The 27,168-nt window shown below is 44.7% G+C and overlaps 1 protein-coding gene across 1 annotated transcript in view; it reads left to right on the forward strand.

The window, feature by feature from the left end:
• The window catches only part of SLC35F1 (solute carrier family 35 member F1), a 1,067,107-nt gene that overhangs the window by 781,010 nt on the left and 258,929 nt on the right, over nucleotides 1-27,168 (forward strand). The window contains exon 3 of the mRNA XM_069606621.1: nucleotides 13,773-13,900. Within this exon, the coding sequence (XP_069462722.1) occupies nucleotides 13,773-13,900 (128 nt within the window). The remainder of the gene's footprint in view (nucleotides 1-13,772; nucleotides 13,901-27,168) is intronic.

A 27,168-nucleotide genomic window follows, 5' to 3' on the forward strand; every position in this document is an offset into this window, starting at 1 on the left:
TGGTGGCAGCGATCGTTTTCTTGTGTTTTGAGCTCCTTTTGGCATTCTAAGCACGTTTCTCGCGCTTAGCCCAAAATGGTGGCCTGGCTCCCTAAATGGCCAGACCACGAGGCTCCTTTGTCCTGTCCGCTGACCGTCTTGCTCCCTTCACCTTCCCCAGGTCGAGCCGACCCGGGGCCTTCCTTATTTGGGCATGTACTTTCCCGCGAAACACGGATGCTTTCGCGGGCTTCTACATGTCTTGTGTGTGCCTCCAGGATGTGGGCTGGGATGTCTGGTCCCAATACACATCCTGGGTGCCAGAGAGTCTAGGGTGGTGTGAGTGCCTGGGACCACCGTGGTCCGTGATTGGTCCACGAATGGTGTGAGTGTTGATGAGCGGATCTCCCATTGGGTCCCCTCCGTTTTGGCGCGAAGGGAACCGTGGATAAGAGGGGGCTGGAAACACCACTACCATGTCGATCTCCTGAGTTCTCACGAACGAAGGAATACAGGAGCCAAGTATCCTGCAACCAAGAGGCTGGACCGAGGAATCGCTGGTGACCCGCTGAAGGACTTCTCCTCTGCACTGCCGTCGCCTTGTGAAACCCTTTTCACCTTTGATCGAACCAGAAGGCCTGTACTGGTGCTTCGTCCCTTGGAATAGCGGGAACAGCTATTCTCGGCATCTTCATCATCTCCTGCCAGTAAGCTTTCGGAAGCGTCTCTGGGCCATCCAGCTGACTGACCAGCTTACACGGAAGTCTTGCTCTGTAACCGCCGCCAGGTTGTGTAGTATTTCGAGTCCTTGTCACTCTCACACGCTTCGTACACTTGGCGTTCCCAGGTCGGAAGTGAGTAGTGTACATTTGGCTCAGATACACACGGCCGCTCCGTTGCCCTGCTGTGGTGACAAAACTGTGCAGGTTTCTTCGATTGGGACGTCTTTTTACTCAACACGACGACGAGGCGTTCCCTGCTCTTCTGAACCTGCCAGCTGCTGAAACTGACGCGGAGAAGCCTGGGTCTGCTTGCATCGGGGACCGGTGAGTAGTTTAGCTAGGATCTGGTCGCCCTCATGCAGGAGCCCATTGCTTTTCCCCGCTGTGTAAAACAGCACCCTTTTGCCGTACTCGCGCTCTGCTTCTGCCCACTGTGGAGGCTGCGCTGGAGTCGCGGAACTTGTTCCCCTTCATTTGTGCACTGAACTGAACTGCCTGATTTCCTTAGAAGAGACTCCCCTTTTGCCCGTTGGCACCAGCGTGTGCAGGTACTTTTGAGCACAAGGCTCTACTCTTCGCAGGGCTCGGACTTCCATCTAGTTAGGTGCCTCTGAAGGCGAACTGAGTCTAAAGCATTGTATCGCACTGCCTGTTTTCCTCCCCTTTTAGGTGGACTACCCATTTCGTGCATCTAACGCTTGAGACTGTCGTATTTGTATATATATTGTATTGGTATGGTATGTGTTGGTTTAATATCGTTATATTGTGATTTTCTCGCTACGGTCATTGTTTTAAAGGCCTTGAAATAAATGTGTATATATTTTTAATATAACAACTGTTTGGAGTAGTTTGTAAGTGATCTTGCTTTGTGTGCTCATTGCGGGCTTTCAGTCACCCTCACCCCTCTTGAGACCTAGTCTTGACCGCCGCGATCGCTACCTTGATTGGTCTGGCTCGTCCAGAGGTTACCCTGTTCCAAGTAATTAGGTTGGCCTTCTGAACTTCTGCGCCACCAGGACAGAGTTCAGAAATCCGTCTTAACAGCTCCCAAGACCTCCATGTCTTGCACTGTCGTCCACTCCCCACGCTCATATGGACCATTAGCAAAAGGCCCATCTCTGTGGTTACCGACAGTGTGGTAGGCCATTCACCCTTCAGCACAAGACCACCTCCACATTTTACTTGGTAAACAGATCAATGGAATTGTTATTAGTGTTGACAGAAACAGGTCCTCTTTTGAACCCCATGACTGCAATTTTGATACACGGTAGGTCATCCCAAATCCTGCATCGAAGCAAAGGCTCTGTAAATTAGCGCAACCTTCTCTTAAGGTCAATCGCTAAAAAGACCATGAGGACAATAGGTATATATGTCTGGTGAAGAGTGCCGACAATAGTCAGAAACAGCCGTCGTCTACTGACGAGTAACAGTGGAATATTAAGTGCTGTTCCAGACAAATGAAATATCCTCCATCTGCCTGTTGTCTCTCCACTCAATCCCTCAGCCTGCTCTTAACACATGTGCACACTTTAGTAAAATATAGCTAAGATACAGGCGACTTAAAAATCATGACTGTGTCAGAATAATCCGTAGGCACTGTAATTACTGTGTAGAGGGGCAGAAGAAGACCGTAGTGTCCCAGAGCCCATCGTTTATCAGCAGGAGAATCAATGCACTCGGGCGACTGCACCTTGTCAATGCCAATCAATCAATGGTAGGGGGGGTGGAGCTTTGAAATAGTATTTTCTTATTGTATGAGTGCCTAACAAGCAAACAATAACATAAATATACTCCTGCATCCGACTCAGAGGCAAGGTTTTTACTGCAGGTTGGAATACACCACTTGGTTTCCTGAGAAACGCTTGGAGGTGATAGTTGCTAAGGTCCGGTGACTAATGAGCTTGTGCCGTTGGGAATTGGTTCGCGCGGCTGGCGGGAGATGCATTGATTCACCAAATTGCACGATCGCAGCAGCGTTTCCCTTGCACTTAGTGCTTTCAGTCCTAGATTTATCAAGCATTTGCTTGGCCAGATTATACTTGATAACAAATCTATAGAGTCAATGTCAGGTGCAGGACAAATGCATCCCTTAGAATTTCTTGCTAAATGAGTTCTGCGGTCTCTCAGTCCAGTCAGTTGGACCATAACGCTGTAACATGTAATTACAAGAAGTTATGTTTGATTGCTCATCTCGCCAGCTCCTTTCTAGAATACTTCACATATGACACTTGGTTATGTTATCTTGCATTTGTATACCACCCCCTGCCATGGTGTATGGCGTCAAAGTACTTTTGCGTGTCAAGGAGGCAAAGGAGGAAGTAGGATAGAACATTCAGTAATGGTAGGGAGGAGAGAAGTCGGGTAGATAGTTGGGATGGGCGAGGGATTGATAAGATGCTCAGGAAGGTATAAGAAGGAAAAAGTGGGGGACCTATATGTACAATTGGACCAAATTTATCCTGGGACTCAATTGTACTCTATGGGGCGCACCGCCAAAAACAAGAGATAGCAGAAGAGGAGGTGTTTGCTACTCCAGGTGGGTATGTTTGGAAAGAACTCACTGCATAGTGTTTTGGGAGGATAGCTCAGGGGCAGCACGCTCATCTTGGAAACAAGACAATGAGAAGCAACACAGGTTCGATCCCCAGGTCCGTGCTTAGAAACCTCTCGGTACTAAGCGTGTTATAAATAACCAATTACAATTACGATGGTGAGCCTGTGCCAAGAAAATAGATTGCAAGCCTTTCTGCTTACTTTACTAGGTCCCCATCAAAAATTTGCAGGGGATAAATGCCAGAAATCCGAATGTGACAAGTATGCAAAATCTCCCTGAAAAGCAAGCAAAATAAATCACTTTATATTGTTTTGTCTCGGGAGGATAGCTCAGGGGCAACGCGCTCGTCTTGGAGGCAAGACGACACGGAGCAACAAAGGTTCGATCCTCGGGTCCGTGCTTAGAAACCTCTGAGTATTAAGCGCTTTAGAAATAACCAATTACAATTATAATTTCCTCATTTATGTCATGGTCCCCAACATCCTAGGCTTGTGCGCAAAGTGCTCATGGGCACAAAGGCTATCTATGCTGTGGTCAGCTTCCACAGTGTCATGGTGAGCAAAGGCATGTGGAAACCATGCCCAAAAAACACAGTATGAAAAGCCCCTCTACTTTCTTCCCTAAACCACGAACGGCCAGGTTCTTCTTCTTCTTAATTATCGGAGGCGTGGGTGGACCCACGCAGGCGCTTCCCCATCCTATAGGATGATGTGCACCGGTATGAACGGCCAGGTTGTAGAGATGGAAAAGCTGGAAGGAAATGTGGGCACATTTAACTAAGGGTGGGCCTTCGACCACGGTTTCCTCAGGAGCCGAAGCCACAGCCCCATTCCAATTGTCCCAGAGGTTCCTGAGTCCTGTTAAGGCCTCTAAGGTAATGTTATATTGGTGTGTGAGGCAGGTCTCCTCTTAGGCTGAGGGTGGACGCTTATGGGTGTTGATTTGCATAACCCAGACTTTGACTAGCCTTCTCACCCTGGGCAGCAGTTACTGAGTCCAGTTAATAGAGGGCATCAGGCAAATGTTAGATCAAAAAAGGGGTGTATGGTCTAGTTAACATATTGGATTTCTTTTTTTTTGCGTGTTTAGTGGTTGCTACCTGCTGTTTTATGGAAACAAAGAAGACCTTATTTTGTTTTTGTATGGTAAAAATGCTTGACTTCAGTGTGCCCACAATTTGTTCCCTCACTGCTACTTTCTTTCTAGAATGCTCTGGCCCGTTTATGAAAGTTCTGAAGCTTCAGATCAGGTTGGAGGCACAAAATGGCTTCAACCACTTTCACTTTGGTGGAGATAAAATGGTGATATCTTTTGAATCCTGCGTCTTTAGTGAAGCTCTCTTTCCTCCACTTGTTAGACCTGAGGCACATGGACAGGAAGTGTTAGGTGGTCTGCGCTGCTAAGGAAGACTTTGGCTCCTAGCACCCTCCTTTTGTCACTTTAAATGTACAGTTTTAAGCCCAAGCCTTCGTAGGGAACTCTGTTTGCATTGTTTAGTCACATTTGCCTCCTTAACCCGGCCAATTGTCTGGTTCATTCCTAATCTATTCTATTTGATTGGTGGCGTGAACATCTTGGCAGAGAATCTCCTGGAGGTCTTTTCTCAAAAGATAGTTGATATCAAAGGATACTTGCATTCATGAACAGTCTGGATTACTCCCAATGGTTCCAAAATCCCAACCCAGAGTCCGGTCACAGTCCTGAGCTTCCATTCACCCTGAATATTAGGTTCTCATTCACGTACTACTTCCTTCCTGGCCTGAGCATCTGCGTATTCTATTCAGCCTAACAAATGAATTCTGTATCAGGAGCAGTATAAAGGCTGCACCCAGCGGTACCTCGTGGTTCAGAAACCTTAAAACATTGATATTAATGTCTTCTCCAAAAACTGCCAGATGGGAAGGCAGTTTCAATCAGATTTATATGTGATATATGCACTGTAGCAATCTGAAGTAAGGAAAGGCTTCATTAACGTACGCCGTCGGCCACTGCCCAACGGCCACTACCCAGTCCCACTGGAATCCGTCCCCCCACGTTCCACCTCAACATTCTAGGAGCAACCACAACACTTCAACCAAATCCCAGAGCAGAGCACGATAATATCTACATTATTTACAAATAAGGTCCTTCAATCAGGCTGCTCTCCTGCAAGCACATGAATGTATCCGTGGTATCGATGACAACACTGGTACCGGGCCTTGGGGCGTGTCTCTTGAAGATGAGCCGATGAGACAGTTCTCCAGGCCATATGACCCCCGGTCAGACGCAGGTAAGATTTGGTTGTAATTGTAATTGGTTATTTGTAATGCACTTAATACACAGAGGGTTCTAAGCGTGGACCCAGGGATCGAACCTGTGTTGTTCTGCCTGGTCCTGCTTCCAAGGCAAGCGTGTTGCCCCTGAGCTATCCTCCCGAGACTGGATGTATTGGTTGGCTGTGGTAGTCCCTCGGCAGAGCATTTAACTAGACACCTCATGAACCACCCTCAACCACTACTACACTGCCCCTAACAGCACGTATTCTATTGGGGCCAAAGACATTCTCACAAAAGTGTTTGGTACGGGGGCAGCGCAAATAAATCCATTCACCAACTTTTCAGGGCTGGTCCTTAAACCTACGGTGTTCATTGAATAACTGCTTGGAGAAGTCCTTGATGCTGCCTATTTCAAGAGATAGCCAAACCACTCAGCTGTGACAGAGACATGTGCCGGGCACCCTGCCTTTTAAGGTTCCAAAAGTGATATTTTAATGATGGAGTCTGGGGTGCTGCAACATTCACAAACAATATGCCTTGGAGTTCTCCTCCAGGGTCTCACAGCCTTCCATGGCAATTGTATGCCATGCTTGAGAAAGTGATGTGCGCTGCTCACAAAGCCTTTGGCATGAGGGTGGTATAGGGCTGTGCGAGTATGTCAAGTGGCAGCCCTCTTGTGGAAATTAGCCATAGGCTCCTGCGCTAAATCGCCCCACTATATTTCTCTGAGAAACCCTTCTCTAAAGAAAAAGTCTTCCAAGAGTGTAATTATCTCTGAGGTTGTGACCTCCCAAAAGCTCTCAACTGAATCCACTTGGTACGATAATCAACCAACAAGAAGATTAAGTGAGCACTCCACCACAGTGCCTGGATGGGCACCGTAATATCAACAGCAACCTGGCCCCAGGGCTTTGCTGGTGAGGGAATAGATCTGGGAAGGGGTTCTCTGAAAACCTTACTCTTCTCACTATTGAGGCAATCAACGGAGGACCGGAGTAGCCTCGCCACCAAAAATCCTGATACAATCTTCTTTTAGTGAGATAACATCCTAAATGTCCCTCATGAGCAAGGCTCAGTTAGGATGGTCTCTCTTCGGGCCTCTGGAAGGACTGTTTTGCGGATTTTCCTCAACTTCCCATCAATGATGTACAGCTCATCCTTTACCTCAAAGCAGGGCCAACGCTCCCTATGTAAGGTTGACTTCTCGGACTAGCCACTCACAGTCCACTCCCTGATACACTCGGTGTGGTATATTCAATCTAAGCTAACTCCCATATTTCCCTTAATGAAAAGTAAGTCCACGCCGGCCCTAACTACATCTTTGTCAGAGACCTCTTTTTATTCAAAGGTGACTGAATAGGGAACAGAGACAGGCAATCCGTGCTGCATTCTTAATTCTGGAAGATAGACCACTGCGAAAACAAAACTCTTTAGATCCAGTGACCATCTGGATATGCAAGGTGATACTTTGCGCCGTCCTTTACATGAGAAGACTAGGAGCTAGAGGTTGGTAAAAACTTTAAATGTATCCCCCATAGCTAGAACTTCAAATGGCGGACAGCTCAACTTACAGCCATGCCTACTCACGCCACAACCGAGTAATTAGCCTCTGCCCTATTGATAGCTCTGGAGGCAAAAGACACTGTATTTGCCCACTAAGAGTTGTTCTGGGTAAGAGTAGCTTCTTGGCCTAGACCATTGGCATTTAAAATGAATATAATGCAGTCTCTGGAAACAAATCTATCGAGAGTGGGTGCCTTGGCTATGCAATTTTTCATGCACTGAAATGGAGAAATACATCTTCAGACCAAAAGAATCCCACCCCTTTTTCAAGCAGAATACTCAGGGGTGTGGTTTGGGGAGCAACATCTTACAAATCTATGTAAATACTCTGCGAGATCAAGGAATGAACATGATCCCTATCTCTGGGAAGGGACGGCACCCTTGAGAGCCATCAAGTAGGCGTCATTGGATACAATTGTCCAAAGCGCCCCACTGTCACCTTTTATGGGTATGTGAAATGTATGAGCCGCCCACAACGAATATGTTGGAAGGGCCACATAAATAAGGGTGTTATCATTGCCATTCTGCGTAAAGATTCACTGACACTTAGCAAACCCACACACCTCCCATGCACATCCCTTCAAGCCCCTTCTCTCACTTGCTCCCTTCCATCACACCCACACTCCACCTTTATCCACCTCACATACCGCCCCCAACACACAATCCCAACTTCCAAACTGACTGGGCTGACTTCACAGCCAAAAACCAAAGCTCCCCCTCCATCAATATCTACCTTGGTGACTTCAACCCTAGTAGTTTCCATCCAGAGAGCAAGCTCATACTAAAGAGTATCTTCCCGCCGCTCATCCCCTGTGATCTCTCACAACTCATCACCTACCCCACAAACACTGCTGGCAACACCCTGGACTTTTTGATTTCTAGCACAAATCATGTCTAAGTAGAAAACTGAATCTGGGTGTCGTGGTCAGACCACTTTTCAGTCACCTTCATACTCACTCAACCACACATCCCCTTCAACCCCATCCAGACAAATCAAACACATTACAGGCACAGCCATAGCACCACTCATACCACATTGTCTCTTTCACAAAGACAAATCCCTCCATTTTCATCAATAATTACAACACCATCACTACACAAACACTCAACAAAATTGCCCCCCTCAAAACACAAAACACCCTGAGCCACCAAGGTCAACCATGGTTCAACAGTTCCTTCCTCTCTATCAGTCAAGAAGCCTAGAAATATACCGGCAAAACAACCAATGTCCCGCCACCAGAACACTACTCAAACACTGTTGCAACAAATACAAAACAGCCATATGCAATGCTAAAAACACCCATTACCTCTAGAAACTCCAGTCCACCACCAGTCGTACACAGAATCTATTCAACATTGTGGAATCCCTGTCCAATCCACCATCCACACCTTCCGCACCCTCATCAACTGCAGTATGCAATTCCCTCATGGACTACTTCAACTCCAAAATAAACATCCCGCAAGCCTTCCCCTCTGCTCTCCCACTCTCACCCACCCCCACTCCCAAATATACTAACACATGGAACACATTCCACCCCATCGACACTGACACCCTGATCACTCTTACTACCAAAACAAAACCTGCATACTGTCTAGATGATGCATGCCCACCTCAAGCCGAGTCCAAGTGCATTACCACCCTCTCTCCCCACTGACTGAGCATCATAAACTCCTGTCTCTCACAAAGCACTATACCCTATGTACTCAAAAGTGGAAAACTCTCACCCCCTCCCCAAAAAACATTCTTTCAACGCCATTTTCCCTGACAATTACCCCTCCATCACTGCCTTGTCATACCTCGCCAGAATCATGGAACACTTTTTCACTACCCAACTCCAACAACACATCACCACAAACATCCTGCCCATCATCTTCCAATCTGGCTTTCGACCTGGACACAGCACCAAGAATGGAACACTTTACATCCTTGATGATCTCCACAACATCACTGACAATTGACAAACAGCACTACTCATACTCCTTGAACTGTCTGCTGCCTGCGATAACATCAACCATACCATTCTACTCGATATCCTGCCCACAGGATGAAACTCTCAGGCACCGTCGTAGACTGGTTCACTTCCTTCCATACTGACCGGACACACTTTGTCTCCATGCCCCGTTTTTGATCTGACCCCATCCTGGTCAAGTGCGTTGTTCGACAGGGCTCCCCTCTCACTGCTCCTCATCAACCTATATGTTGAATTCCTTGGGCAGACTCTTAACAAACACAATGTCCACTTCCACCAATACACAGACGACATGCATACATATTGCCAAATCTCATCCCCCTCACAACTCCACACCCTCAAAGGCTTTCTCTCCACTATCACCACCTGTATGGCCACCAACCTCCTCAAGTAAGCTCAATCCTTCCAAAACAGAATACCTCCTCATCTGCATCCATAAACACAAACACAAATTCACCCCCAGGATCAAAGAACTCGCCCCAGATGACCCACACAAATCCCTATCCACACAAGTCAAATCCCTTGGCTTCATCATCGATCCCCACCTTTCCTTCACAGAGGACATAACTGCTATCACCAAAGCATGCAACCTACAACTACACTCTCTACGAAAGATCAAGAGAAATCCTTTCTCCTGACCATTTCTGCACTGTAGTCCAAGCCAGACTCATCCTCCACCTGCCCAAACATTCACACATCACATTAGCACTCACTGAATTCCACTGGCTCCCTGAACTCTAGAGAATTGCCCTCAAAGGATGCTGCATTGTTTTCAAAGCCATGCACCACAAAACCCCATCTTAACTTCGTGACAAACTCAGAATCGTCACCCACAGAAACACCAGACAAGCAAGCCGCATCGCATACAGATTTCACTCTGCAAACTAACATGCACACAAAACCAGGCGTTTACCTACCGGGCAACCAGAGCTTGGAACACCCTTCCTCTTCACATCTGCACTGCACTCCCATCACCACTTGAACTAAGATACGCACATTTAGATGCCCTTTGTGGATTCTGGTGAACTTTTTTTGGCGCAAGTGAGGAGATGCGCTAATACATCTCATTTACGCCAAAAGAAAGGTTTTGAGAATCTACTTCATAAGCTCTAAAAATAAGTTTGAAAACTCTGATGCGTGTACACTTTGCACTGCAGGTACTGTCCTGCGCACATGGAGATGCCCTTTGGCGTTTGGGGGGCACCTTTTTTGGTGCAAGTGAGGAGCTGCGCTACTGCATCTCATTTACGCCAAAAGAAAGGTTTTTAGAATTGGACCCATATTCTCTAAAAATCAGTTAGCAAGTTTAGCTTTTTGTACACTTTACATTTCAGGTACCGCACTGTAAATTCTAAAACTTAAAGATCGATCATATCTTTTTCTGGAGTTTATGATTTCTTGTTGCTATATTGCATTGCATTTCCCTCGTCTGCCCTCCTGCCTCTTACATGGACCCTCCCTTGACTTATCCAACTTGATATTTTCACCCACCGTCTAGTCAAGCATTTTCTTTTAAACACTTTAACAAGGCGCCGACCTCGCCTTCGCCTTGCCCTAGTTGCCCACCTGCTGCTCTCCAGAACATTTCTACTCATGTTTATGTAGCCAAACCTATGTGGTATATTTTTATAACATGGCCACCAAATTGCTTTTTCAAACTTTCTTTTCTTCCAACTTGAATTTTTCCAAATTCGTTTTTCTAAACATGTATTTAAACATTATTTCCAAATTGTGCAACGCGTTATTACTACAGTAAACGATTCAGCAGAAAAGGTTAATTATTGAAAAGTGTGGCGATTCATTCACTATTGCTTATAATAATAACCTTTGTAGATATTGGTGAGTACAATTCTTGACATGATCAACATTGCTATGGCTGGAGTGCTTTTCATGCACTAGAAGTCTTTTTGCCCTGGGAATGGGTTGAAAATCCAATATGCGCTATTTCATTAGAAAAAAAGCATTGTGCTTTTTTCAGTCAATTGTGAATCGCCTTTTTCCCTAATTGATTTTTTTTTGGCCAAATGGTTGCTTTTTTATGAAGAATCAATTTGCTTTTGTAGCAAATTGATTTTGTTAGCACACAATTATGTTTTTGAAAACTCGCATTAAATAGAATCTATTGTTTTTTTAACAGCTAATTTAAAAAAAGTTAATTGATAAGCTGTTTCATTACAGCAATTTCTTTTTGCCTTTTCATTATTGGGAAATATTTTGGAGGACTGAGCGTCTCTAAATTCATGGAGAAGGTGCATTTTAGGACGAAAACAGCATAACGTTCTGTTGGGCACGTTCAATTCACCCACACTGTGTGGGAGGATTATGTGTGCTGGAAAGTTGCGATGCTGGCAGAAGCAGCACGTGACATGATATCTGCCCTCTGTGGCATGGCAATAAAGGACGGCCATTTAATAACACAAATCAAATAGATTCCGCTTCTGAATTGTTCTTTCCTGCACTACTCCATGGGCAATACTAGTGGTAACCTAATGTTGAACCTGTGCACATCAAAGGATCGACATTCCATGATTAGCAAATGAAAAATCATTTTATTTATTTGTGAGGATGTTCGGTATCGTTTATAGTTCTGATACACTTTATTTGATTACAATTTGAAATAATGGTTTTACACACACATATACTGTATGCTATGAAATGGCTGTCATTCATGTTTCTATCCTTTAAACACCAAATTAGGAAGCGTTGATTAAGGCTAGCCTTCGAAAAGAAGGCGAAGCACCTTATTTGACAGGCCCATCTGAAGAATGGCACGCTACATTCCAGGCCACACTCTGGGTGTGGATTATAAGAGGGATGTTTCTGACTTTCCTTTAATGTAACCTAAAGTGGAATGTGTGGTTTACTCTGAGTGTGGATTATAAGAGTGATGTTTCTGACTTTCCTTTAATGTAACCTAAAGTGGAATGTGTGGTTTACTCTGAGTGTGGATTATAAGAGTGATGTTTCTGACTTTCCTTTAATGTAACCTAAAGTGGAATGTGTGGTTTACTCTGAGTGTGGATTATAAGAGGGATGTTTCTGACTTTCTGACCACAGGGCTACATGGAACTTTAAAAGTTGGATCTTTTCATTTTACCTTAGCCCCTAGTGCTCTGTTTCTCCCCATAGTTTCATAATGTCATCTTTCTTATTTTGGCTTTGCTTCTATGGTCCTTTGGGCGTCAATCTCCTTATATCCCAGCCCACTAGAATACTGTTCTCTTTACCTAAAGCCATTTCCATTGTCTGGGTCTCTGCATCCAATGCCAGGAAAGGTGCACCCGGTATGAAGCTTCAACCATTCTGGCAAGGGGTCCATTTCCCTTTTCAAACAGGTACCGACACCACATATATGTGCAGTGCTACAGGGAGCACAATTTGCCCCACCGCTATGTATACCAGCAGCTTTTGGTAGCTATAATTCGCTCGTTTGGGTTCTACTATTTGAACTATGCAGTTGACACATAGATTTCGGTCAGACTTACTGCTGACCTTTGTTTGACCACTTCTTGGCAAAAAAACATTTCCTACAAAAAGCACAGCTTGGATGCCAAACATCCACTCCAAGGTCAGCCTGGGGAAAACCAAGGTGAGGGCTACATTTTCTTAAGAAGGTTAATGGAACTACTATTGCTGGTCCTTTTTCCCAATTCCACAAAAACTGTGTGTAGTAACGGGACGTTTCATGGACAACAAATATACTCTCGAGTTCCAGTTTTCGGCAGTGTACCATCATGCTTTCTCAGCTGAGAAGGCCAAACCCTATTTTATGTCATCCTCACAGGGTTATTACTGCTGATAGCTTCATTTGGTCAAGGCGTAACATGGTAACAGCATCTACAATCAAACATCATGAAATCTAATGCTATGCCTTCAGTGAGTGCACAGTGCTGCGACCTGTCTCCTTGCCAGGCCACCACAGATTGTTCAAATCTCTCCACTTAATAGGGTCTTGCAATTCCTTCCGGTTTTTAATTGCATGTGCTTTAAATCTCTTCGCTTAATACAAAGAAGTTGTAGGACATCAGACCTTCTCAGATGACTGCAAGATTAAATCGATATTCCCCATTCAGATCAACAACTCTTACCAAAGTAATTATTCCCAAATCCATGAGCAGGAAAATCACAAAAAATAGGTTTTCCAAATGGTGGAACAGCCACCCATTGCCCCCATTCAAAACCAATCGAACCAACTGCATTTACAAAGATCATTATGGATCTCTGGTGCTTCACCCATCTCCCAAATTCTTACTAATTATTGTCTTTTTTACAGCATCTACATGGCCCATCAGGGTTCATACGACATCCTATGTACATGCTCACACTTCATGCATACACACATACAATTCAAATCTGAACTTCTGTGCTTTCCTTCATGTTGTTTTTCAAGGTGTGATCTTTACATTTCTACCGCAACGATGTCTTCAGCAAAGAGTTAATTACAATACGGCTCCCAATTTGAGCAGGGGACCAAATGATACATATATCAGAATCCTGTGCCCTCTACATGGTCAGGTGTGTTGTAAGTCTTTAATCAAGGCCTGCATTCTGCTGGGATTAGGCTTCTTTGGCCTTCTGACACCTATGACATCTCATTTAATCCCTTTGGTGGAATCAGTTGTGATTGAATCTGTTTTGACCTACAGTCAGCCGTGTACTGATCAATTCCCAAGGGCTGATGTGCGCTTTACAAATCTGAATAAATAAATGCTGTATTTGTCTCCCGCAGGAGAAGAAAATTTGCTGGCCATTCTGAGACGGAGATGGTGGAAGTACATGATCCTGGGGATCATCGACATCGAGGCCAAATACCTGGTGGTCAAAGCCTACCAGTACACGAATCTGACCAGCATACAGGTGAGCCATGGGCTTTAACAGTAAATTGCGCATTCTTACCGGCCAAACAATGCTTTGTGCTGGTGAATCGCCCAGTAAGCAAAATATGTGTTCTAAGTCCCAGAGAGAGCATGGAAAGATGTTCCCCAAATGAGAATGCTGCCAAAGGAGATTGCATGCAGAACTGATACATGGTACCGTGGCTGGACTTTGTGTTCTCTTCATGGAACCATTTCTTTTTTTCCAGCGGGTTTGCTTCATTTTTAAATGAAACGGTTATTCTTTCTCCATTTTATTTTCAAGAATAAACTATCGTTTATCGAATTAGGGTTTTATTTTTGAAAATCCCTATACGTGGCAATTTGGTTTCTTTTTTGTAAAAAAAAAAAATGTCACAATATTTTAATATTGTCCATTTTTTGTGAATTGTTGTCTTTATTTCATAAAAAACACTACAGTTTTGCACACCTATCCACATCCAGAATGTATAATTGTTCCTCCATCTCCCCACTGCCCAATGATGGGCATATCACTATATTGTACGTAACGTATACAAAGTCTGTTAGCACTACATTGCATGCCATAAATGGCCTTCTTTTGCAAAAGCAGTGTGCGATTATTTTATGGTTTACAGGCAATCCCCTCTTTGACAGTGGTGACAAACCAGTCTGTGTGGTTTTTAAAATGGCGTTGCCAAATTGATCCATCTTCTTTATTTAATTACATTTTTATGTAATGATTTTTTTGTTTTCATACAGAAAGCCAAAGCTGGCAAAGCGTTTGATTCTGGAGTCACACAATCTTTAATCATTCATATTTGCTTTTAATTTTTTGCTTTGTAGTTCTAGTTGGGTGACATAAGTCTGCAGTAAAGTCCCTGTTCGCTATGTCTTGTAACAATCTGTTAGGTATACCTCAGGGCTTGTGTCACCTCACACTTCCTGGTTTGGCCAAACTGGCGCTGCCATTTTAGACAAACAAAGCTCCCTGCAGCACATGCTTATGTCGAGAACAGAGTAATTCCTAATTGGCTCAGTCAGTTCGGTTCTCCGCCAATAAGCGCTAACTCTAGCCACTTTGCTAATGTTTTGAAGGTAAGTATTGCCTTTCCTTTCAACTCTGCGAATCTCCATGTTTTAAAGTAAGAGCTTCAAATTGTGGTGCAATGTTGTCAGAAAAGATTTTCCAGGTCTGACCAGTTCTGCAACCCGAAACAACAACAGATCTGTATTAAAGTATTTCTGTTAAGTTAATTTCCTGATATTAATCCCCATCAAAACACAGCTCCTCCTATTGTGGCAATAATGGCTGCTGCCGCGTGCTGACACAGCTGACACAGATGGTCATGGCATGCAAGCCCAAGTTGATAGGCCCTAATCAAGCAGGGCTTCAATGACGCTTAGGGCTGTCACCATCCGGGACAACCCACCACAGCAGCCATTAACGCTGTTGGCAACCCGGCATAACATCCAGGGCGCTAATGATTACTTTCTTATGTAGAGAAAAGGCTTGGCAGGGCTACAAGAGCCTGTTTTACAATCAAGATGGCTGCCAGGCACATTAGTAAAGGGAGCTACCAACTGAGTTCCTTTTCCCAAGTTCCAGGTGGGCTGTGGGTGATGGTGGTGGCACTGATTGTGGAGAGGAGGTGGCAGTTAAGTGGAGGTTTTTAATTTGGGATCTGGACCATTGAAGGGGTAATGGTGTCAATGGAAGTAGGGGAAGCAATCAGTTTACCCAAAATGCAGACCATTAATGGTGGATTCAGCCTGTGATCCAAGCAAGCGAATTGGCTGCACAACCCGGCAGCTGGATGCTAATAGACGAATGGGAAACGCCAGCTTGGTGTTTAGACCTGGTATATTGAGTTGATGACCAATAGTTTCACATCTTTAGGATCCTACAAGATCCCTTGTTGCTTCTAGTGGGGAATGAACAGACGCTGGCACATTTGACTAATTTCCTTCCTCACACCCATCTCTGTAGGGAATTATTCCTGCTGCATTCTGGCTAGTGTGTGGATTCAGGAGGTTAGCTCAAATAATATCTGTGTTAAAACACTTCCCAGCTAGGATGCAGTTATAAATGGCATGTCTATTGCACGAAAGCCTCTTGGGCTACCCTACAGGTATAACCATAATTGCCTGCACATGTTCCTCTCCTGGATGAGACAAACACAACATTGATCAATACTCCACTGTAGGGCAAAACAGTTTGTGGGAAGTGGATTACGTAAGAAATTCCACTTTGAGCAAAATAGAGCATGTGACAACCTAAAATGAGATATGTGGCTCTCTGAACCACAAAAAGAATGAAAGCTGCCCCGTGGGATCAACAATCTTAAGAATTTGCTTATGGGAAACCCCTTTGAGTGTTGCTTTCTGACCATACCCCGAAACAATAAAATGCAACCTTTCGTAACTAGTATTTTTCCCAGGGAACGAAAAGCTTAGCTGAAAAGATGCTGATAGATCTGCTTAAATAGATGCTATAAAATATGATGATATAAAAAAATATATGAGCATTTATACTTTCTTTGTCATATTTTCCCACCAGTTCCCTTGGAGGTATTTTGGATGCAATTAAAAGAGATGTTAGGGTTAATAATCTAGAACAGAGTGTGCAGCTGCTGACCTCCATATGGTTTGAGCTATAACCCCCTACAGTGATTAGATTTCAGAAACCTTGCCCTGCTGCAAGGACAGTTTTGCATGTTAATAGCACTAGTCAAAAATTACTGTAGTGCAAAAAACGTGCGTTTTCAAAGCATTGTTGCACCACAGCAAAATTGCCCTAGTGCTAGCACCCTTTCCCATTAGCTCTAGAGCAACTTGGCCCTGGTGCAGAAATGCTTTGAAAGAATAGTTTGTTCCCCTAGGCAAACGTTGCCCTTGCGGTAATACCATGCAGAATTGCACTTGCCCGGGTGCAAAGTTTCTGTAATCGTGACCCAGGTATCACGCAAGCCTATGCCAGGAACACCATCTCTTGTGACAACGTAACCTGAGATTAGCTCTGGGTCTTCCTTTTGCATTGCAACCTGCTCCTTCTAGATCAGCATCAGTGGCCTTCAGAATCCTTCAGTTCCTAACACACATTTCCCATTGTACCTGATTTTATTTAAGACCACCTGCAAGCCCTTACCAGAGGAATAGCCAGGATTGTCTTGCAAGTGGGGACTGAATCTAATGTAGTTGGGCCCACTGCAGTGACAGTGACATTAACATCTGCAAATGGCCGCACAGCGCTGCTTCGTGGGTATTTACAGATTTTGGGTGGGCCTTGCCCGCTTCTCTGCCTTAGACACAGCATTCAGATCCAGGCAGTCCATCAAGGACTTTCACCGCGAGGGGCATGCATTTAAAATCCTTCTTTCTGCGGATATCTCATTTTTCATCTGGTGGCCAGACCTATTGCCGCACCAGCCTAGGATAGCTGTGAAGGTAGGTCTGGGAAATGCATTGGGAGATGTTTGTGAATAACCATTGGGTTATGGTTTGGTGGGCGCCCATCAATACTTTCACACGCCCCGCCCAATCGCAACCCTAGAAATGCTCACTTAGCAACATATCTGTGTAAGGCCACATATTTTGCAGTTGTTTGTAACCATAAGACAACCGTACGCCTTTTCTACATTTCAACCACGATTCATTATTTCACATATTAAAACAATACAGACCGTAAGTCACAGTACTGCGCTACTGTTAAAAGATGTCAGTCCATACGCTGGCTACCCACGCCACGTACAGCGCTCCGCTGCTCTCGAGCTAGGCCCGTTCTTTAAACAATCTAAATAAATAAATAAATACACTTGAAATTGATTTCACAGGAAAATGTGTAATACGGTTTACAACATTAGAAGCATAATTCAAGTGTATGTTCTAAATAGTTTACCCAATTTGAAAATATTCTAAACCAGACTTTTTGTAATTGTTGTTGACATATTTTGTACACATTGTAAACCACTAAGAAACCTGGGCTTAATGCATGGGATTCCTGAATAAACTTGCAGCTGACATCCTGCGTACAATCTCTTTTTAATAGTTCATCTTAAGTCAGAAAATAGTTTAAATGCTAAAGCAATTTTGTAAAGAATTTATCACATACAGTGAAGGCTCTAGTCTTTCCGCCCCCGCAATAATAATAGCGTTTAGATGAAGACTATCACTCAGAATAATTAATTTTATCCCAGTATTTGCATGATTGATTCTGTACCCAGTGTATCACACCCAATGCAGTCTTCTCTCTCCTCTTCTTCTCCCTGTCTCCTTCTCCCTCTCTCTCACTCTTCTTCTGTGTCTCTTTTTCATGTGAGTGAGAGTTGCGTTGTCAAGTGCCCGTTTGCTCGAGACACCCACGCTATTGCTGACGGTTGTGCGCGCAGAGGAAATAGAAACGATATCTTGAGGGGTGGGAGCGGTGTAATTTTGCAACATTTTCCCACTGTTCATTTCGAGGGATGAATTCAAGTATATATAATAGTCATAGCCAGTCTGTTCCACTTGTCTTAATGACAAAGAGCACATTATCAAAACCTAGAATAACCATATACATTATTTTCTGATGTAAAGTGAACATTGCAAGAGTGACAGTGTGGTATACTCCTATTGTACTCTTTCGAAACCCCCTCTGAAAAATGTGAAGGGAATAAATGACACCATTGAGGCTTGCAAGCTGCTTTGCATTAAATGAAAGAGCATTTTGCGAACATAAGAATGACCACAGATCTCTACACTTGACCAATATGTCTGTGGGAAAAGGGTTGTATTCGTGCATGACTAAATGCACAATGCACAGTGGGCTCGGTGCTCATTTAATTTTTCGCAACACTCACCTTAACATTAAAATGTTTGGAACATTAAAGCATGTACACTGTTTCGTACAACCTTGAGATTTGGATACGAGACTAGAATGAAGGAAACATCAGTTACTACATTTGGACAACGCGCTGTCTGGTCGTGTGTGTCTCGGGGTAGGCATAGCTGTGTACAGCTCAGTTCCCAATGCAAAGACATCCTAAGAGAATGATATTTATATAGGATAATAATCACAGCATCCAAATTTGGCCCAAGCGGGTTTAAAATACCTAAAGTTATATGCCGCCACTTTCAAATGCATCGACATGTTGTCTTCATGCACAGACCTTATTTTGCCCCAGCTGTGAAAACAGACCTTTTTAAAGCTTCTATTGTGAGCATAATGAGGACAGAAAATGTGTCATGCTCTGGGAAGTCTGCCAAGCTCAGTTATTTTTTGTGTACTTCAAAGGAGGACTGTAGGTTGATTTCTCTCTCATTCACTTGCAGTTGTAATGGACACCTGACCCATCTGTCGCGTCACTAAACAGCACACATTAGCTCCCTTTCCATATGTGAGAGCTGGGGGAAGGGTGTTTCTGAAAGACAAGCCCCTCTACTCCCTTCGCCTGTGTGGCAGCGGGGGCAGCATCAGTCGTCGCTCCAATGCACTTGATGCTTTTGTCTGCTGCAGTCAGCCTTATACATGCAAAAAGCTAAAACAAACGATGAGAGAACATCTTTCTTTTTAAGATGAAACACAGCAAAAAACCATTGGCTGAAGAAAACGATTTGCACTGGCTGTAGAGTCGGGTCTGTGTTACAAAGGCTGTGGAGTCTGGCCTCATTACTCCTCTGCCTTGTTACACTATAGAGCCTGGCGTCTCTGCTCTTCCTGAGCAATGTCTGCAGAGCCTAGCTTCCCTGCTCTGCCCTCCTCTTACACTGGCCATAAAGCCTGGCCTTTCTGCTCCACTCGCCTCTTCCACGGACCACAGAGCCTGGCCTTTCTGCTCCACTCGCCTCTTCCACGGACCACAGAGCCTGGCCTTTCTGCTCCACTCGCCTCTTCCACGGACCGCACAGCCTGGCCTTTCTGCTCCACTCGCCTCTTCCACGGACCGCACAGCCTAGCCTTTCTGCTCCACTCGCCTCTTCCACGGACCACAGGGCCTGGCCTTTCTGCTCCACTCGCCTCTTCCACGGACCGCACAGCCTGGCCTTTCTGCTCCACTCGCCTCTTCCACGGACCGCACAGCCTAGCCTTTCTGCTCCACTCGCCTCTTCCACGGACCACAGGGCCTGGCCTTTCTGCTCCACTCGCCTCTTCCACGGACCACAGAGCCTGGCCTTTCTGCTCCACTCGCCTCTTCCACGGACCACAGAGCCTGGCCTTTCTGCTCCACTCGCCTCTTCCACGGACCACAGAGCCTGGCCTTTCTGCTCCACTCGCCTCTTCCACGGACCACAGAGCCTGGCCTTTCTGCTCCACTCGCCTCTTCCACGGACCACAGAGCCTGGCCTTTCTGCTCCACTCGCCTCTTCCACGGACCACAGAGCCTGGCCTTTCTGCTCCACTCGCCTCTTCCACGGACCACAGAGCCTGGCCTTTCTGCTCCACTCGCCTCTTTCACGGACCACAGAGCCTGGCTTCTCTGCTCCTCTCTCTTCTTTCACGGACCACAGAGCCTGGCTTCTCTGCTCCTCTCTCTTCTTTCACGGACCACAGAGCCTGGCTTCTCTGCTCTTCTCTCTTCTTTCATTGTCTTTAAAGCCGGGCTTCTCCCTTTCCTCTTATGCTGCCAGTAGAGCCTGGTACTTCTCACTTACAGTGTCTGTACAGCCTGGGCTCTCTGCTCCTCTCCCCATCACAGTGTCTGTAGAGCCTGGCCTCTCAGCTCCTCTCCCCGTACATTGTCTGTGCACCTGGCTTCTCTGCTCCTGCTGCCTCTTACACTCCCTGTCGTATCTGCTCCTCTCCCTGGATACAATGTATGTACACCTGGCTTCTCTGCTCCTCTCTCCTCTTACGTTGTCTCTAGAGTCAGACTTCTCCTTTTACACAGTCTGTAAAGGTTGGCTTATTTGCTACTCTCCCCTGTCACCCTGTCTACACAGCCTGACTCCTCTGTCCTCTTTCACTGCCTATAGCATCTGGCTTCTCTGCTACCTTCTCCACTTACACACTCTGTAGATCCTGACTTCTAACCATATCCCCGATAGAGTTTACACTCTCAGAGGTTAGTGAAGCAATGCTCACACAGGAAGCTAATAAGGCCTCTGGCCCGGACAAGATTCCAGGTGATCTCTTTAAGGATAAGGTGCAGATATGGGCCCCATATTTCCTATAGTTATTTAATGCGGTGACGAGGGCAAGTGTAGCCCCAGAATCTTGGACTAAAGCCGAGATAGTGCCTGTATATAAAAAGGGAGGTCGCGATCACAGGAGCAATTACAGGCCTATTTCTTTGCTCGACTCAGCAGGAAAGTTCTTTGTGAAAGCTATTCTGGGCCATCTTAAAACTTGGGTTGAGTCAAGGAATACTATTGATCACTGGCAAGCAGGCTTCAGCACAGCGGACCAGTATTTTAGGCTGAAACTGATCCCTGATAAATATGTGGAATTAAGGAAACTAAATACATATGCAGTATTTGTAGATTTTCGTACTGCCTTTGATACGGTTCCACGGGTCAAGCTTTGAGAAATACTGAAAGAAGGAGGTACTTCCGAATGAACTGCTATCTGCTATTTTACTGCTCTATGAAAATACGAAGCAGTAATAAGAAAGGGTCTGAAGGGAATCGATAGAGGGTGGGCACCACTTCACTGCTTAAATTCTACCATTCCGTTGTCCAAATGATCAATTCAATAATTAAAATACTTCTTCGGAGAACATCAGTGAAAAAATCATTGGCACAAGAATATCAAATATACAAAGAAAGGTTCATGGTTACCCCTGGACCAACCAAGTGCTCTCGTTACTCCCTTTTAGCAAGTTGAATCCGAGTTCATGGCTAAATACAATACAATTTTTCAAATTCTCAAATTTATATTATCCTTATCCATATTTAGTATTAAATAACTCTGATATTGTATTTCTTCTTAAAAGGCAGTGATAATCCAAAAGTGTCCTAAAGCCAATGGATTTCGGAGCTATGTCCGTATTCAGGGCTTAACAATCTGCACCATAATCATAAACACCAAATGTGATGAAATGCAACAGGAAAGGAAGATCAAATATATGAAGAAAAGTGGACAGTTCACTAATACACATGTATTTTTTAGACTAGAAATTCAGATGTTTCTTTCTTCACCGCCAAATCCAGCCTACCGTATATTCTAATGATGACTCATGACGAGCCGTCGACCCGTGCTGCTAGCACAGCCAAAATCTTACCTCCTCATTGCTGCTGTCGCAGGCGATGTGGCGTCATGTGTGCGGGCACGTGGTGATGTCATAACCGTCCTGCGTCACGCGCAGGCTGTGTAAACAGTTTGCACGGGACCAAAACAATAATTGTTGAGCACCATCCAGCACAAGAGTGCAACAGGTCACGGCAATCCCCCTGCACCATTATGTTAAACATAAACATGTATATATTATTTTTAAAGATAGATTTTTGCAGTCAGTCAATAGCAGTTTCATCTACCCATTTAAACGGCATCTTGATGATGTAGCTTAGCATATCAATGTGCATTAAAACTTAATATGTCAAAAGGACAGTATCAAACATTGAAGCCATACTGTGAAGGCCTACATGATTACCATATTCATTGCAGTCAGTCAAACCCAGTTTTCTCAACATATTTGAACACCATCTTACACCAAGTATAATTTATCATAGCATGTCAATGCGCATGAACGCTTAATATATCTAGGAAGACAGTATGAAAGCTGTACTATGAAAACCTATATCATACATTCGGAATAAGTGGTACTTATGTCTGTAAACACACTCTTCCTTGTAATGGGTCAATCCCAACACCATAGATCCTATGCCACCAGGTTTGGTGTATTAAATGTGCATCAGAGTGCCTACAGAAATCTGTCTTAAAGGACTGTGGGGCTCATTCCAAGTCGGACGGTCCGGTAAAAAAGTGGCAGTATTCGTGGATGCCGGCACTTTACCAGATCACCTGACTATGGATTTGAGGTGGGGCACCTTGGCTAACCTCCAGCTAATTCGGGAGGTGAGGCAGGCCCTACCAGCAAACAAAGCCCTCATCACCGACACCGGCATTGCCGGTGCCGGTAATCAAAGCAAATCCCTTCATGGAGTCTCCAGAAATGGGGATTTACACTGCTTCGCCAGCACCCATAATCCGGCGGCAAACGGTAACAGCCTTTGCCAATAATCTGGCGGCTCTACCGCCAGGATACAGGCAAGGTTGTACTGAAGCCCGGTGTCCTGATCAGGTTTCCTAAAGCTGTACTGTTGGTACATTAAAATCATTAAACACAAAGTGATGCTGAATCCTTCCAGGTGGTCTTCTCTAGACGCCAACCAGGTTGCACCTCTAAAGCATACATAGTGTAACGCATGTACATAACAAATGACCAAACATTCTACTGAGTGGGGACCAAAGCTAATCCCAGGAAAGATTCCCTCGTCCCCTAAAACAGTCACATGACTTGTGATAAGTGATACTTAGTTCTTTATACAAAACACATGTACCTCGAGGGGTCATGGCATCAAGTCTTTCGATCCAAAAGTTTTCCCTTTGATCAAATCTTTTGGCTAAGTCTTCATGGGTATCTCGTCTGAAAATCGCATCCACTACCTGAAACCGGATCTGGGAGATATCATGTGTTTTTTCGAACCAATGTCAGGCCACTGCTGAGGTCATGTTCTTGATCCTGATGCACGACCAGTGCTCGTTCCATCGTCCATCGTTGTTTACATTGTCTTTTGGACTGTTGAACATATTATACTCCACAGGGACATTTGATGGTGTAAATAACATTGCTGGTATGGCATGTTGCAAAACTGTAGATTTAAATTTTTTCACCAGATCTAGGATAGTTCACTGTATTACCCGTGCTCTTAGTTACCAACCCGCAGTTTGTACAATGCAGGTATCGGAAGGTGCCGGTCCGTTTTCATTCCGTGTCTGGTCTTTACCAACTGGTCTCTCCAATTAGTGCTTCTTTTGTGAGCAAATGTGGGCAATTCCTGAAAAAGATCTTCTACCCTCTGGGGGTGGGGAGGAACCACACACCCCATACAAGTGCAAAAGGGCGTACGCCAAGGGTGTGCCCTGGCCCCCATCCTCTTTTTATTGTACATTAATGGTCTAATAGACCGACTTTTCGGCACACCTACCGATGCCCCTATTTTAGCTCGTGACAAAATTCGGGTTCTGTCATTTACGGATGACACAATTCTGCTTTTGCAAAACCTGTCAGGCTTGAGAACAGAAAAGCAGGTTTTTGCCAGGTTTTGCAAGGACATGAGGTTATCTTTAAATACAGACAAGACTAAAGTCATGATCTTGTCTAGGAGAAGGAAAAAACCTGGATGTAGCATAACCGTGGATGGTAAACTGTTAGAGCATGTGCACCATAAGGATTAACTTGGTGTGCGTTTTGTTACTGCTTGTACCTTGATGCAGAAAATACACTGCTGACATATGGTGGGGCCGTTACCACATTTTCTTTCAGTCATGGGGATGGTACAGTTAGACCGCTTTTGCAGGTTTATCAAGCCCAAGTGAGACAAGCTGCTATTTATGGCGCTGAACTATGGGGAAATACACATTGTAAAACACTTGGGAAAGTGGAGAATGGATTCCTAAAGAAAAATCTCGGATTACCAGTAGGGACATCCACAATCCTTATTCATGAGGAAACCGGCCTATAAAATATTGAGGATGTGGTAGCCCTCATGCCGGTTTTATGCTGGATTAGATTCTGGGGATGTGAGGAGATCCTAAAATCAAAGATTCTGTCAGAGATCTCTTGGGTCAACCTGAGGGACCATCCCTGAAATGGTTCCTGTATGTTAAAACCTGGTTGCGGGTTCTAGGTTTCCCCGACTTGTGGGATTCTCCTACTACTATTATACCAAACGATAAACAAAGAATAAAGACAGGCTATTGGCAGAAAATTGAGCTTGAGAACTGGAGTAGAGCCCATCCGTCCTGAAAATCTATTGGGAAAACAAGAGCCACAGGGGCTGTGAAATGTATCTGGACCTAATGAGACCGAGGCCTTTAAGATCATTGTACCTTGAGTTCAGGTTTAGTATTCTCCCAGTGGCTGCTCTTCATAACACCTGGAACCCCAACAAAACAAATACATTTCCACATTGTTTGTACAGGATTCAATCCATAGAGCACTTCCTTCTTACCTGTCCCTTGGACTTATTATAAAGAAGGGCCGATATGAAACCGAGATTTCAAACATACGGCTTCAGAACGAACACTGAAGCCATGATATTCTCTAGAAGTACTGACAATGGTGTAAACGTGTTTGCCGTAGCAAAATAGGTTTCTGGAGAATGGCTGATGAGATCTGCATATCTAAAAGAACTTGTATAAAGACGATGTATTCTTGTGGAGTTTACTGGGTTGCTCTGTGAACTACTGGCAAATCTTTCTTCTTTTTGTGGTTTTAGTTGTTTGACGTTAATCTGCTTACATGGGCTGTTTTGTTGGATTCTTGTGAATGTAATTTTAATGAAACCAAGAGAGGAATTTCAATTTATTGTATATTTTGATCAATTTGGAATAGTATTATGGAATTTTGGCTTTTATGGGGTACTGCCATAAAAAAGCTTATTTGATTGACTGATCCTGACTTCTCTGCCCCTCTCTCCTTTTACATTGTCTGTAGAGACATATTCTATGCTCCTCTCTTGTCTTGCATTGTCTCTCTAGCCTGGCTTTTCTGCTCCCCTTAAACTGTCTGTAGAGCATGGATTCTCTGCTCCCCTGTCTTCTTAGATTGTATGCAGAGCCTGAATTCTCTGCTCCCCTGTCTTCTTAGATTGTCTGTGGAACCTGGATTATCTGCTCCCCTGTCTTCTTAGATTGCCTGTAGAGCTTGGATCATCTGCTCCCCTCTCCTCTTAGATTGCCTGTAGAGCTTGGATCATCTGCTCCCCTGTCTTCTTAGATTGTATGCAGAGCCTGAATTCTCTGCTCCCCTGTCTTCTTAGATTGTCTGTGGAACCTGGATTCTCTGCTCCCCTGTCTTCTTAGATTGTCTGTAGAGCCTGGATTCTCTGTTCCCCTCTCCTCTTGGATTGCCTGTAGAGCTTGGATCATCTGCTCCCCTCTCCTCTTAGATTGCCTGTAGAGCTTGGATCATCTGCTCCCCTCTCCTCTTAGATTGTCTGTAGAGCTTGGATTATCCGCTTCCCTCTCCTCTTAGATTGTCTGTAGCGCCTGGATTCTCTGCTCCCCTCTCCTCTTGGAATGGCTGCACAGCCTGTATTCTCAGCTCCCCTCTCCTCTTGGAGTGTCTGCACAGCCAGGTTTCTCTGCTCCCCTCTCCTCTTAGATTGTATGTAGAGCCTGGATTCTCTGCTCCCCTTTCCTCTTAGATTGTCTGTAGAGCTTGGATTATCTGCTCTCCTCTCCTCTTAGATTGTCTGTAGAGCTTGGATATCTGCTCCCCACTCTTCTTAGATTGCCTGTGGAGCTTAGATTCTCTGTTCCTCTTTCCCGCTACACTGTCTGTAGAGCCTGGCTTCTCTGCACCTCTCTCCCATTGCACTGTTTATACAGCCTGGCTTCTCTGCACCTCTCTCCCATTGCACTGTTTATACAGCCTAGCTTCTATGCACCTCTCTCCCATTGCACTGTTTATACAGCCTGGCTTCTATGCACCTCTCTCCCATTGCACTGTTTATACAGCCTGGCTTCTATGCACCTCTCTTACTTAGGTGTACTGTATATATCATGTGCATGGATATTTACCATACAAGTTTGCAAAAGTAACATTAAAATGGAGTGGATTCCTTTCAAATACATATGCAAGGCTGAAGAGAATGGGTCAGCTTTTTGTAAAGTGCTATATGCTGATTGTCAGATTGTTTCTGGTCACTCACAGTTTTAATAGAAGGGACCTGAGACACCGCTGGTTGGCCCAGGAGCACACACGCTTCGCTTAGGTGATGAAGTCGGGATTTACACATGGGTCTATTTCTAAAACAACCTCTCCATGGTGTATGCCCCATGAACATCTCGGATTTAAGTCCCAGAGGGTCCACTCCACCTTTCATCATCCCTGAGCAAAGGACAGGTGTGACATGCCTTAGCTCTGTTATATGCAACATTGTGAAACTGCAAACTTCAGTCAGCGCCGGTCTTATCCAGAGGAGAAGTGTTTTAATTTACAATGAAAGTAGAATCCAAGGTTATGTTTTTTGTGTGTATTTGTATGGTGCACACCAGCCATTGGTATGGCCTTGTAACACTGTAGGCTTGTCTGGGGGTTTATTTCCGCCTGGTTCTTTGGCTTTACAGACCCTGGTATAGAGTATATG

Source organism: Ambystoma mexicanum, chromosome 4p, assembly GCF_040938575.1.
Source record: "Ambystoma mexicanum isolate Mex_15411 chromosome 4p, UKY_AmexF1_1, whole genome shotgun sequence".
In the NCBI taxonomy this organism is placed as follows: Eukaryota; Metazoa; Chordata; class Amphibia; order Caudata; family Ambystomatidae; genus Ambystoma; species Ambystoma mexicanum.